Source organism: Wasmannia auropunctata, unplaced genomic scaffold (genome assembly GCF_000956235.1).
Source record: "Wasmannia auropunctata unplaced genomic scaffold, wasmannia.A_1.0 LD334694.1, whole genome shotgun sequence".
Taxonomy (NCBI): Eukaryota; Metazoa; Arthropoda; class Insecta; order Hymenoptera; family Formicidae; genus Wasmannia; species Wasmannia auropunctata.
Genome location: NW_012028196.1, coordinates 1 through 15,227, shown reverse-complemented (window position 1 = coordinate 15,227; position 15,227 = coordinate 1). Strand labels below are relative to the sequence as shown.

The 15,227-nt window shown below is 29.2% G+C and overlaps 3 protein-coding genes and 2 long non-coding RNA genes across 5 annotated transcripts in view; 3 read left to right on the top strand and 2 right to left on the bottom strand.

Annotated features, from left to right (window-relative positions):
* Window positions 1-1,426, top strand: part of LOC105458087 — a 328,659-nt gene extending 327,233 nt beyond the window's left edge. Inside the window, exon 4 of the mRNA XM_011703154.1 lies at window positions 909-1,426. Within this exon, the coding sequence (XP_011701456.1) occupies window positions 909-941 (33 nt within the window). The 3' untranslated portion in view covers window positions 942-1,426. The remainder of the gene's footprint in view (window positions 1-908) is intronic.
* Window positions 1-3,713, bottom strand: part of LOC105458094 — a 7,588-nt gene extending 3,875 nt beyond the window's left edge. Inside the window, exons 1-3 of the long non-coding RNA XR_975488.1 lie at window positions 3,660-3,713; window positions 2,617-3,117; window positions 1,420-1,578 (exon numbers count right to left, since the gene is read on the bottom strand). This is a non-coding gene — a long non-coding RNA (uncharacterized LOC105458094). The remainder of the gene's footprint in view (window positions 1-1,419; window positions 1,579-2,616; window positions 3,118-3,659) is intronic.
* A 3,048-nt stretch (window positions 3,714-6,761) lies between these two features.
* Window positions 6,762-7,962, top strand: LOC105458097 (the record flags this gene model as incomplete). Its single annotated transcript, XM_011703161.1, has 2 exons — window positions 6,762-6,978; window positions 7,091-7,962. Coding segments are annotated over 2 exons (684 nt in total), but the record flags the coding sequence as incomplete, so codon positions are not given.
* A 756-nt stretch (window positions 7,963-8,718) lies between these two features.
* Window positions 8,719-14,287, bottom strand: LOC105458095. Its single transcript, XR_975489.1, has 2 exons — window positions 12,949-14,287; window positions 8,719-10,206 (listed from the first exon to the last, which is right to left on the bottom strand). It is a non-coding gene; the product is annotated as an uncharacterized LOC105458095 (long non-coding RNA).
* On the top strand, window positions 11,812-14,655 carry LOC105458096. Its single transcript, XM_011703160.1, has 4 exons — window positions 11,812-12,139; window positions 12,224-12,366; window positions 12,518-12,650; window positions 14,482-14,655. The coding sequence occupies exons 1-4, from the start codon at window positions 12,062-12,064 to the stop codon at window positions 14,533-14,535; spliced, it is 408 nt and encodes a 135-aa protein (XP_011701462.1). The 5' UTR covers window positions 11,812-12,061; the 3' UTR covers window positions 14,536-14,655.
* Window positions 14,656-15,227: the final 572 nt, after the last annotated feature.

Genomic DNA, 15,227 nt, shown 5'->3' with positions numbered 1-15,227 from the left:
TGTATGATCTCATATTTGTTTTTGAACAATTTTTATTTGTTAAAATAATATTTTTAGTTTAGGAAGAATGTAACGTACGATACTTTTTTATATACTTGGCGTAATCTTTTTCTTTTTTTAAAAAAGAGTTTTGATAGGATATATATTGCCTGCAATGAGATTTATACAAGAATGAAAACAGCGCGGCGAGCGCGCGGGTTTTGCCCGAGCTAGGTGGGAAGCGAGATCATGAACGGGTTATATGGACTTGTCCGCGATTCGGACGGGCGATAAATTCGGGAAGGAAGCTGCGTCCGAAGGGGCCTAACCGCTCCGAGTATAAAACGATGACTCGCATCGCGTATTATGCGTTGAGAATGTAGGCACGGAGAGGGGAATATAAGGTACTGGCCGCAACATCCAATACCTGGCGCCGCCATTTCACGTTAATATACGCGCAACGCTGCGTAAGATTAAAGAAAATAATGTTTTGTATATATGTGCGACAAAGTGGCGTTTATATTGCTATTGGTTAAAAATGCTATATTGTGAAAGATTATCTGAAAACCAACATTGCGTGACAATATCAGAAAATTTCTGCATATAATCTTTATGCACAATTAAACTATTTTATTAATTTACTAGCAGGAAAGTATGAGAACAATGATGTCGTGCAATGCACTTAGCTTTTAGCATAGTATCAACGTTATTAAATTACAATAAGTTTACATAACTTGCATTTGCATTTGCGTTAACACACATGAACGCATGTATTTGTTATCAGTATATAAGCACGATGTTGTGAAAACGTTTTTAGCCGCAGGCCTCTTTACTTACACATTCGCATTTACAAGCTATGTATTTTTTAATTTTGTGAAGTTGAAATCGGAGCTGTTGTCTAAAAAATATTATGCGGTTTTATTTTGCAGCTACCACAGAGGATGAAAAAGAATTTAACTTGAAAGCCGCTTGTTAGCGACAGTTAGCGTATAAATCTTTTTTGTTAAAACTTGGACCGAATTGAATATAATAATGAACGTACGTTAAACGTACTTTATAAATATATAAATCGCGTTGATGATACTGATTCGCCCGAGGACCTTTCCGTTTATTTTAGAAGCCTGTTTGACCAGTTCTAAACTGACTTGTTATAATTGCAAACTTAAAAAGGGGAACAACAATATAAAAGAGAATATTAAAATTATAAAAGCGCTACAATTTATATTTCTGTTCCATAATACTACGTTCATGTCCGTTTGTCTACTTTGGCTGCGTTCAGAAGAGCGTTATCAGCGTTGTTTCATCATTTTGTCCTTGTATTACGTCCAATTAACGATAAAGATAAAATAATAACGCTGATAGCGCGCTCCAAACGCAAGCCTTTGACAAATATTTCATAAGCAATTTCTATAAAATATGATATAGCAGTTTATTGCTTACCTCGTGCTTGATGCATATTTCTATATATTTTTTTCTCATTAAACTTTCCATCATATTTTCTTATTGGTTTAAAAATGTACAGAGAAATGCATTATAGTATTTAATCCAGATTTTTTGAGTTAAATGAGTTTCTTGAATATGATGTTAAAAAATCTCCATCTGCAAAAATATGTACGCATATTAAAATATTATATAAATTGTAAAGTTACAAATAATAATTAATTAAATTATTCATCCAATGTTGATTTCAATAAGTCCACTCTCTGAGAAATTCCATTCGTTTTTAGAGGTTCACGAAGGCTTTAAGCTTTCGTTAAAATTTATTCGTAACCGGTTTTATCGCCACATCACTATGATCAAATTGTCTATGAATGCGACAAAATCTTATTTACTGCTGTCTCTTAAGAATTTCGCAATATAAAAAAAATTTACTAAACAAATAAAAACTAGGAATCATTTATTAATTTTTCGCGTTTAACCATAAAAGATTAATTATTGTAGGCAATAAAATCTTGTAATGATTATAAGAATTTAAGCTGTAATATACAAAAGAGAATAATATATATCACAATGTAAATATAAATATTGAGAAATAATAATAATGTATATATTTTTTAAGCGTTATTAATAATATTTATGACAATAAACATTCGAAAGATTATCATGAGAGAGAGAGAGAGAGAAATATATATATGAAGTACATAATGAAGTATGAATATATACACAAGTAATGTTGTAAGGTTTCTGCACACAAATATCCGTAATCGTAATCATACGATGTAACGTAAAAATTAGTTAATAGCTGCGTTCAACAGAATGTTTATTTTGCAATAGTGTAGGTTTTTTTCGCTGAGATAGACTTATTCCTTTTAAATCTGAAAGTAATCTAATCGATGCGCTTACTAATAAACGCTAATCTTTGCTGAACGCGATCAATGAATGAGTGTATAAAACAATTTAACTAATAAAGAGACTCTACAAACACTTTATAGTTGAATTGTTCTATATAATTATTCTTTATTAATTCTTACGAAATTATAAAATTCATGCTTAAATCTATTAAGCATCAAGATCCATTTTGACTGTATTTGACGTTTCTCATTTTAATAATTTTTACGTTACGTAATTTGTGTACGGGACTCCTTACGTTGTCATAAGAGTAATAATATTTTATTTTGTACTCATTTTTTTACTTACGTTTTTCGACACGGTACGCCATAAGTCGATATGAAAACCGATATTTTAGAAATCATCTTGTGTGCGTTTGATGTTGCCAATTGGTGCCGATTTAGCTGTTTGGAAGAATGAACATTTCATTCATTCGGCTGTCAGCTACAATTCGTGCGAATCAGCGTATCGACGTATGTACAATCTCCGTTATTCGTCGACATTGAGTAAGTTGCGCTTGGTAGGTATGCAGCGTAGTTCTCGGAGGGCGGAACGGAAGGAAGGATGCACGCTGAGATATGCGAGATACACGTATTGCACAATTATGCCAGCCAGGCCTCGTCTAACAGAGCAATGTGCTAGCTATATAACGCACAACGAAGAGACGCATATATCGCAAAATGAGTCGATCCCCATTCCGCCTTGTGCGCATCTCATTATGCGTGCAACATTCACGTTTAAATGCGTGGATATGCAATGTTTCGCACAGATGTTGCGTAACTGTCCCAGAAAATGGTCAAATCGGGGTACCTGTAAATATATGTTGTTTGAATTGAATTCTGAATAAAATTTCTTATATAGAAATTGTTATTGTAATGTCATGTTAAGTATTAATTGTTTCATAAATTATTTTATAAAATGTGAAATTTATACCTATATGATATTCTAATGTCAAAAAACATATTTAATAATATTATTTAAAAGAATATGTGTTCTTTAAAATCAATATGTAATAATAGTTTTGATATCGCTTGATGGATTTATGACCGACAGCGATTTGTGGGCGACAGTTCAACATGGTATCGATCAATAATATTGATTTTTTATTGTATTTCATTGTGGATATAAATTTTTCCTCTTTAAAAGATACCTACATTTTTCAGAAAGAAATAGTAAGAAACTCGCGCAAGTTTTTATTTTTTAAGTTTAATTATTAGTAAATTAGCAATAGTTAATTACTTAGCTAAAATTTTAATTGTCTCAAGAACTGAAAAATCGATCCAAATGATAACAATTAATATTGAATTGTTAATTTAAAGCAGTATAATAATAAAGATAATTTAAATACTAACTTTTTCGACTCTCATCCTTGAAACTAATCTAGTTATAAATTTAAAAGTTGTTTGCTACTGAAAAGCATGAAATAATAAATAGAATTATTTAAAATCTTAAGTTTAGCTAACAATAAAACTTGCTTGCTGCTAAAGAGTATGATGGTAGACAATAGTTCGCAGTCAAAGAATATCACAACGAAATGGTTAATTAAATTTAAAAAAAATTTAATTTGAATTTTTTAATCCAGGAATAGTCACTTTAGGTGATCTTCAACTCCAACAGCAAGAAAATAAAACTTAGTCACAGTAATTTTTTTTATTGATCATGAATCGAAACCTATTTTTTTAAATGTTTTTTTTAATGCTGTTTTTAGAAAATATTATAAATGATCTGAAATGCTAAATTAATTTTAGAACACAATCAATACTACACAACATGTAATAACAGTTATCTTTAATTAGGATGTAAAAATTATCTTGTGATGTTTTATCAATAAAAAATACTAAAATACTAAAATAACTGAATAATTATTTCCGAGTTAATAAATAATAAAAAACAAATAACTGATAATTACAACTAAAAAATTAGATATAATAAAGTAAGTATTATTTTCTGAAGAATTTTTTTTCTCTTTTCCAAAAGTGATGAGAAATTGAAAATTGTTCCAAACCTGTTTCTGAACGTTCAAAAATTAATGAAATATTAAATTATAAATTAATTTAATTATAAATTTAAGATAAATTTCTAATATTATAAGATAATAAATAAAAGAGATTCAGTATCAAACTTGTAATTTGCGTTAATTATTTGGAAATGATTAAATCACATCAGTACGATTCTAAAATACTTAAAATACCGATTCAAAAATGGATAGCTTAAATTTTTCAAGTCGGAACGTGACATTATATGTTATTTTAAATTAATTTTTTTTTTAAACAAAAAAATTTTAATCTTTTATATCACATTTACGACATATTTTTTTTAGAGTTATGCTCAATAATTTTTAATAAACAAAATAAACTATTGAAATTAAGTCTTACAATCTTTGAAAAAAATTTTAACATTTAAACTTGGTCATAATGTTATGACATTTTCTGAATATGTTTCACGAAATCTTTTTTTACGATGTATACGCTGTTATATTTTCCAGGATAGTACAAGAGAGAATTTACTACAACGTATTTGTGAAACATAAAAATGTAGTAAAAAAACGCTAAAAGAAACAGTTTTTATTATGAGTTTTACTCATTTTTTTTCTAGTCTTTACGATATTGCTTAAGCAATCGTTGTAATAAATGGATACATACAAGTAGATATATAAAAACTTTTTATATCCAAATAATAACTATTACAAAATAAGCGGAGTTGAAATTTATAACATATACAATTATATATTTACAATTTTAAATGACTTAAAATGTCTATTTGATATTATACAATGTACATATATGTATATATTTCAGTCATGTAAAGATACAGTAATTCTCATTAAGTTCTTTTTCAATAACTTTTTATATAACAGAATAATTTGGAAATAAGCAATAGAAACGTAATTACTTTCTCTCTTTTAATATCTCCATTTTAATCACTTTTTCCGATTAAAACGTGATAGCATTTATACATATCAATGATATCTTTGTAGTATAGTATAAAGAAAATATATTTTAACAGCAAAGATAATTTGTTAATTACGCACACATTTCTATAATTTGTTTATGCGCAAAAGCATAATGATTTACCTCACAATCTGCATTGCATTCTAAACTTATAGATTACACAATTTGGATAATAATGAGTAATATGAATATGTTTACTCGATGACATGTTAATCAACATTTACTTATTAATGTCAAAGAAACGTCTTACTGCGGTTCACGATCAGAAGAAACCGATTTCTCGAGAGAAAAAAAATGACTGGCACTATGTGTACTGGCCGACAGTTCAATCGTGAATGGCATTCTTAGTCAATAGTCGCAAAGATAACTCGTTACTGCGTTTGCGCGAACTGGAAGGAAGAAAACTATTTTTTCCAGAGAATATATTTTCTTTTATTTCCACCTAATGCGACCAGATGCGCTGTTATTATATATAATTTCCTTAGTATCGTATTATTTATCTATTTCCGCGAAAAGTTAAGAGACCTATTAACGAAATTGATCTACACGTTATTTACTTCCCCTTGTAAAAGTAGAGAAAATTTTTCGATTTGAAAGGTATCGAATGCTAACATTCATCTTGGGTAACAGTATATCAGGAGTCAATAAACTAAAAGGAAACAGTACAATAACATTTACTATAAAGAAAGGAAGAAATAAGGGAGATTTTTTATATTGTAGTGCTCATGTAGTTCCAACATATAATTAAAATGAATTTGTTTGAAAGTCGTTATTTTAATCTAAATCGCCTTCTCATGTCGTTAATTGGTCTATGGCCTTATCAAAAGCAAGGCTCTAGAAGGATAAAAATGATTCTTGTATTGTTTTTTCTGACTGAAGGTTTAATGGCACAGGTACATCTTTGGTAATAGATATACCTTTTTCTTGTGTTATAATTAGTTTAAGTTACATATGTATATCTAATTTTCTTTGAGAAATGTAATTAAAAAATTGATTACAATTTTAATATTGAGTATTAACATATACGAAATTATATAATTAAAATTATTATAATACAGTGAATGTATATATTATACGTATGTAGGCTTTAAGATAATATAAAAATGACTATTAACAATAATAAATATTAAACAATATTCATAAACAATTTCAGTTGATGACCTTTATTACATTTGAATACAGTAGGAATCTTCTTACAAAAGTATTTTCCTTCTCTTTTGTTCTTATTATTTGCACTGTAAAATATAATATGCTATATTTTAAATCGAAAAAGGTAGGTTAATCTTTTATAATAACAAAGCGTTAATATTGTTCAGCAATGTAAATGAAATATTGCAGAACTTATCCATTACTCAAGTATAATTATATTTACTTGATTCCGATTGGCCTTTGTATATACAAAAATATTGTTAGTAATATTGTGTTTTTAATATTGTCTTTGTTATAACACAATATAATTTTTATTTGTGTAAATGAATTATAGAATTAAATGTGAGACAGTAAAATTACAAGCAACTATTACAAGCAATTATAATATTTAATTGGCAGGTAAAATATCTTTTTGATCGAGTTCTATATGATTGGCATGCTTTAACTGATGTAGAGGAGATAAAAATAATACAAAAATATGCGAATAGAGGAAGACTCAATACTATTTGTGCAGGACGTAAGAACAAAATTTATATTATGAGAATTTACGAGTATTGGTTACTTTTATTTGACTACAATTAAAAAATATATATTGCATTTACTGTTTATTATATTTCGTAATATTTTAACAATAGCTTATAGCTTTACTATAATTCACTTCTATAAAGTTTAAACAACATTAGAAAAAACAGTAGACAAAAATTATGTTAAATATCTATTGAAACAGTTAATTAATAATCAGTGTTTTTCTTATTTTAATCTGTTATCAATAAATATATTATTACTGGTTTCAGTCTTTCTATATTTTGTCATCTTAGTTTTCACTGTAATGTTTTTAATGCCGAACATTCTCGATTTTGTGGATCCATTAAACGAGCCTCGGCGACATCAGCTGCCGATGGCGTTTGAACCGCTCTTCTTCGATCAGGAAAAACATTTTCTTTTTATTATGCTAAACTTCTTAATAATCGCATTTGTAATGTTAACTATATTTTTGTCTGTTGAAACTTTATATATGATATGCATACAACACGCTTGCGGTTTATTGAAACTTACTAGGTACGATATTTGTTATTGCGTATTGTATTTTCGTTATTCCATTGTATATTCTTATTCCATTGTTACACTATTGATTTCTGAATTATTTTAAACTATGACGAATGATGTTGCCTTTAGCTATCGTATTTTGAACGCATTTGACGATCGCTTGCAATTGATGAATATATCTAAATCGAAGTGCGCCATCTGTATTAAATTGTCTAAAGCTATCAAGATTCATAGACGATCTTTAGAGTGCGTATTAATTAATTTAAGAATAATAATTCATGCGGATAACATATATTCAAAGTTTGTTTAATATATTCAAACAAGGTTATATACGTGTATACACTGGGTTTAGTATGTAACTGATGAAACCTATTAAAATTACACACATTTATATTGTATATGCTATGTACATGGTCTATCCCAAAATTAATGAGACTAATTCTGGAAAAATCGTTTTAAAACATATTTAATATTTTTCAAAGTAAAATTCTTGAATGTCAATACAGCGGTTTCAGCGTCACTTCCACTCTTCGTAGCAGCGCAGGATGTTTTGACCGGATATGCCTTTCAGAGCATTCGTAGCGGTTGCATGAACATTTTTAATCGTCCCAAAACGGTGGTTCATAGTTTTGGGACGATTAAAAAGGTCCAAGCAGCCGCGACGAGTGCTTTGGAAGGCATATCCGGTCAAAACATCCTGCACTGCTACGAAGAGTGGAAGTGACGCTGAAACCAATGTATTGACGCTCAAGGACCCTACTTTGAAAAATATTAAGTATATTTTCAATAAAACGATTTTTCCAGAATTAGTCTCATTATTTTTGGGACCGACCACGTATACTAGTATATACATATTATATGTACATATATGTACATGTATATGTAAAATTTTTATAAATCATTTACATACAATAGGAAGATTCACTAGATTCATGCATAATTTATAATTTTTTATTTGTTCAAGGTTTATCGAATATTTATGTTCTACTTTTTCTCTCTCCTCCTTTATTATGTGTATATTTTTGGTAGCTTCTTTAAGCATTAATTTATTTGAAGTGAGTAAAATTCGTCGTGCTGATATGATCTTCAGCAATTTCTTCCTAATTAACACAGATATCTTTCGCTTCCTCTCAGTTTTTAAAAGCAGTTGAGTCAAAAGAGACGAGTCAAGCGATCCAATTTGGTCTATTCGTCTATGCTCATTTATGTTATTTGTTTTGGATTAACTATTTTGGTCAAAACTTAATAGACAATAGCGCCGATGTATTTGCACAAACGTAAGTGGCAAATTAAAAATGTGTAATCCACTTATTTTAATAGATAGAATACAATATCCGTTATATATTAGGAATTAATTATTTGTATTTACAGTTATAATGTACGATGGTACATGGTGTCGACACATATTCAGAAAAAAATATTATTTATACTACACAGATCTTCGAAGAACGCCTTGTTCGATGTTGGTAATATGTTTGCATTCTCATTGGACGGGGTTGCTACGGTAATCATTCTCTGTTATGAATAAATGTATTTGAATGAAAATAAGTATTTCGAATACGAATGTAAAATGTAATATGTTTAGAATAAATAATGCCTAAATTTTGTTATAGCTTATTAACATGTCTTTGTCATACTCTATGCTACTCTATTCTACTCGGACATGATTTATATCGATATGGCAAAAATATGGCTACGATCATCTATAATACCTTTTTTCATATTTTAAAGACTGTGCTATCACGCAATAAAACTTATTTCACCATGATACACGAGATTTTATTGTTTAATCAATCTATCAATTTTTTATTACCATTTATAATAATATATATTTTTCTTACTAATGTTTTTCTTAAACACAACACTCTCACGCAACACAACACTCATCCTTCATACCTTTATGATATTTTCTTCACGTGCACTTTCAGCTCATCAAAGCTAATTTTAAAGTAATGGTTTCACACGTATTCTCTCTATAGCTTGTCCGTATCGTAACGTATTTGCGAGACATGTCTCTAGAAGAAAAACTATCACGCGACAGTCTACTGCACGGGCAGCTATGAATGTAAGAAATTCTTTGTCGCATCGCGCGTGCGTAAAAATGCTGGAATTGCCACCGTTTCACCCCCGGGGAAAATCACCAGTGGTTACATTAAACATGTAATTTAGTTGCCTTACGTTGCAATCAGTCTTTTAGTCTGTGGTGCACGATAGTCGAATGACTCATCCAATCTTACTTTAAAGGTCGTTTTGGTAGTAAGTTAATTTATATAAATTGTCCTCCGGGGTATCAGATTCCTCGTAATGCCCTGTATTATCATCATCATGACGCGGCAAAACGTATGCAATAAGTTTGTAATAGCTACTAAAATATTCCAATAACCGGTAGAATGGTAGGATCGCCGTAATCTTTGCAAATCTGCGTGCACAAAATCGCAGCAACTACCAATCGGAATGGATTTCTTCAACAATGAATACTATTTTACCCGACATCTAATGGAGTCGATCGGCCTGTGGCCCTATGAAAAGCCGAAACGTCGACTCGTTCGAGGGCTCTGCGTATCCTTCATTCTCATTCAAAGCGTACTAGTACAGGTATCTCTGATCGTTGCGTCTGTTCTATTATTCCCATGCGGGAATGACTGATCCGTGCAGTCATTTGGGCTTAGCGAATCCAGTGGATCTGAGCTCAATGTACTGCGGACCCTCACATCGTGCACACATGTTTTTGTGAGTAATAGTGCATAAACACCTGAGAAAAAAATGGAAAAAGATACAATTAAATTTAAAAATAGCTAGAAAAATAAAAATAAGAACGTGCTTTATGTAGATAGCGTAAAGCTTAAATTTTATTTGTATTATTTAATTAAAACAGTATTCTATTGTTGGGAGTCACAAATATGTGTTTTATAAATTATATAACTAAAAATGTCTAAGATGTTTAAAAACAACTATCAAGTAATAAAAAGTGATCGAGTAGCTTGTAAGTCATATAAGAGTTATAAAATTATTAATTATATGTTCGAAATATTTTATTGAGAATTATAAGGCATCGTGGACTGTTTAATCTACGTCTCTGGAAGATTATTACATATAATATATGTACAATTGAAGATATACATATAAAAAAAAATATTAAGATTATGTTTAGGTTATAATATATATAAATTGATGTTAGGTTATAATATACATAAATTTGATGTAAATTTGCAGATGCACATAAATTGTTACATTAACGTTTGATTTCTATGCACAAGATACAACCGTTTTATTGATTTAAATAAGAATTCTGTTTTTAGTTGACAACATTTATCACGCACGAGTATAATACATCGCTATTTATTGAGGTCTTCTCATTTAGTATTCTTTGTATGATTTATATTCTGAAATATAATATAGTGTATTTTAATTCTAATCACGTAAGTTATTTGAATCAATTGAAGTTAGTTTTAGTAACAATTCCATGAAATATCTATTTAACATTTTAAGCTCATTCGTAACCATATAGGTGAAATATTTGTTTGATCAAATTCAATGCGATTGGAATTTGATAAAAAACGTGGACGAATTAAAAATAATAAAAAAATATGCGTCTAAGACAAGATTATTTGCGATTTTTTCTGGATGTAAGTAAAACAAATACGCGTTTTGTCCTAATAAAAAATCTTTATAGGACTTGGACTTTATTAAAAAATTTATTAAAAAATAAAAAATTAAATTAAAAGAAGAATCTCTTAGAGATGCCTGAAAACAAATTATCTTGTAAATATATACTACTAATTATTGTAAATATCGTCTGTCAAATTTGAATTTTTTCAGCAATCGTTTATCCAGGAACATTCGCTTTTATTTTAATTATGTTTGTACCAGATTTTCTTGATATTATATCGCCATTAGATGAACCTCGTCCACGACAATTTCTTGTACAACTTGAATTATTTATCGATCACGAGAGATATTTTTACTTTATTTCACTTATATTTATAATAGCTGCTTTCTTGGGTATGACAGTACTAATGGCGACGGAAAACATGTACATGATATTTGTACAACACGCTTGTGCATTATTCGAACTTATCAGGTGAAACAATGAAATTCTGTATGCAGACGATATTTGTTTAATTTTTGAATAATTTATTTAACTTCAAGTAAGCATTGTTATAAACATTATTATTTTGTGAAAAATAAATCGAAGATGTTATTAAACGTCAATTAATAAGTATATTTTTTAATAATTTTCTAATGAATTACATTTGCATGTTTCTAATAAGGGCATAATTGCATTTACAGCTATCGTTTAACATATGCGTTCGACGCATGCGTATCGACACCCTCAAAAACTAAATGCAGTCTTTGCATTCAGTTGTTAAGTGCTTTTAACACTCATCAACATTGTTTAGAGTGAGTACTTGACACACTTTGAAATATTTATAATCGTTGCATATTTAAGAATAAAATAAAAAGTTTAAATAATATTTCATAAATATAAAAAGATCATATGTACTTGTTATATCTAATTCGCTTATCATAATTATATATGTTGCATAATTATATATTTACTTGTAACATTGATTATTTTTTCACTCATTTTAAGATTTATCGAGAATATGCAATATAAATTTTCGTTTTCGTATTTTGCTCTATTTGTATTTGGTGTGGCATCGGCGAGTGTTAATATGTTTCGCGTAAGTAACAATTTTGAAATAACATCAGAGAATATGTAAGAAATCATGTAAATGGTCCGGCAATATTACATTTATCAATGACAGCTTTTTGAGGCAGTTACAACACACAAGTTATTCGAAGCTGTTGCAACCGGTTTATTTGTATACGCTCATATGTGCTACGGATTTTTTATGAACTATTTTGGACAGGATATAATTGATCATAGCGAAATTCTTTTTCAACAAATGTGAGTGTATCTTAATATATAGCATGCTAATTTTTATTTAACGAAAAAATATTATGTAAAATTTATATATTAAAAATTATACTAAAAACATACCTCAAAGTAAAAATGATTTTAAATCTTTATAACAATTTCCATATATATTATTACATAGATATAGCGCACGATGGTACACAGCGCCACTATACGCTCAGAAATTATTACTCATAACATTACGACAAAGTATGAAGAAGAGTAAAATAATTGTCGGCGGTTTATTTGTTATGTCATTAGAAGGTTTAGCCACGGTAACATATGCTATATATATACATATATTATATCAAGAAATATATAATACGAGTTAATTATTTATATATTTTAATTATTTGTCATCTATTTTTGCCTAGATTTTTTCTATTTAATTGTGAAAAACGAAAGTCTAATTTCAAAAAATAAAGATATATTAAGTAAAAAATTAACTATATAAAAATATAAATATTAATCGATGTAAATCTGGCGTCCGATTTTATAAAAACTATTCTATAAAAATTTATAATTTATTTTTAATTTATTAGTTATACCTGTGTTTATTATTTATTACTTTACCTGTGTTTGTGCCACTCTTTGTATTCTTTGTATCTTAGAAGGTAAAAAAATTGGAGAGATTCCAAAACGATTGCCGCCACAATTTTATTTGTACACATTCATCGATATAAATACATGGAGATGAACTGACTGTCCTCTGTAGAAAAATATGCGTTTGCTGTAGAGTGAAAGGGACTGCATAAGAGGTCTGTGTTGTTTCTTTTGCTAGCATTGGTGAGTTTGTCCTTCTCCAGAATTAGAAGGGGACAAAATCACCAATGGGATACTAGCAAAAGAGATGACATAGGCTCCCTATGTAATCCCTCTTATTCTATAGCAAGCGTTGCCTATTACGATATATATTACAGTCTATATGTCGATATAGTCTATATGTCGGTATATACCGCATTGCACACGTTTTCAATTGCACACATTCCCAATTGCACACAGAGCGATTGCCTACAAGCATTATTGTGCACATATCATTTTGTACACGATCAGATTGTACACAGCACATTGCATACACGACCGTATTGCACACAGCAAATTGCACTTATATTGAACACAGCGCACTGCACACATAGCTGTGTCGCACACATTCTGCACACATGCACTTTACAGATCAAAGAGATCCACAATTATACGGTTTTACGATTACGGTTTTATGGTTTGCAATTTTCCACTCAAAGTACAGTCCACATGGATTAAGCGAAATCCACCCTTATATCGCCCGGTGCGTGCATTGCGAAACAAGGTAATTGTATGATTCCATATGGGTTTTCCAGCTTTCCAACTTGCAAAACAAAGTTTTACAATATGCATGTGTGCAGTATGGAAATGTGCGCAATATGGTCATGTGCGAGGCACGGTCGTATGTTCGTGTGTATGCGTGTAATATGGTCGTGCAAAGTGACATGTGCGCAATAATGCTTTTACGCAATCGTTCTGTGTGCAGTTGGAAATGTGTGCAATCAGGAATATGTATAATGCGGTGTGTGCGAAGTATAGGTGGCAATCGTTTTGTAAGAGCCCTCTTCAAAAAATATTTTTTAAATGGTCACGCCTGACTACTACAAGATACTTATTAACTTTGTTAATTTCATTCGATAAAGAATTGTTTGTACCCCGCGTTTTCTATTTCAAAGAGTTCGGAACTTGATATTTTCGAAAATTGAAATGCGCTTTAGTTCTGAACCCTTTGAAGGTAAAAATGAAATCAAGAGAGGTATGAACAAACAGATACAAATGATTCTTCTTTGAATGGTATTAACGAAATTGAAATATCTTAGTCAGACGATAATTATTTTTTGTCGTCCTATAATTTCTCATTTTTTGAGAACAAACAAAATAAAGGATGGTATAAATGAGTACTAATAATTTATAAATTATATAAATTTTTAATTTTATAAAGTCGATCGCCAGATTTATAAAATATCGATAAAACGTAACTATATAATAATTAAAAACACATTTACAGAAGAATTTTAAAAAAGTATAATTTTATAAAATAAAATAGAAAAAATAGGACTATATATAAGAAATTTTTTATTTCAGCTTTTGAGTATGTCATTGTCTTATTGTATGGTTTTGTATTCGGTTCGTAAATGATTGTGCAATATATTTACGACAGTAAATATAATCCTCACAAAAATCGTCTGATGAGCATTAAAAATAACAAACAAAGGATCGAATTACTTAATTACAAAAATAAAAATATAATAAAATATAAAACAATATAATAATTTTATGACTTCTTATATTACAAAAATTCCTTTTGAAAAATTATTAATAGTTTAAACACTGTCAAGTTATATTAATTTCATATGTAAGGATTATCTATTGTATATTACATATTATCATCGTCATCTACACAATTTTATTTTATTTGACTTTGTGTTATATTTATATTTATATTTGAGATTTAATGTTTATCAAATTACAATGCTATATTAGAATGCTACAATTGTTTTAGAGTTATTTTATTTTACGTTCTATTGAATTACTTTAATCGCTTTCTAATGTAACAGAAATTGTCATGGTAAATTTTTTAAATTATAGGGAATGTCGTCAGGGTTGGGGCACTTTTTGACTTTGCTCTATAAGTTTTGTTAGAATTAGAAATTTCTCGATGTTGAGGTCTTATTTCAAAGTTAGGATGATTGTAAGAAAGTTTAACGTTGGACGAATCTACGCGCACCATTGAAAAAAAAGTTATAGACAAATTAAAAAAAGGAAAAATGTAGTCAGAGTTGGGACTTGCTGTCAGGGTTGGGACACTGTTTAATATCTGTCTCTTATAC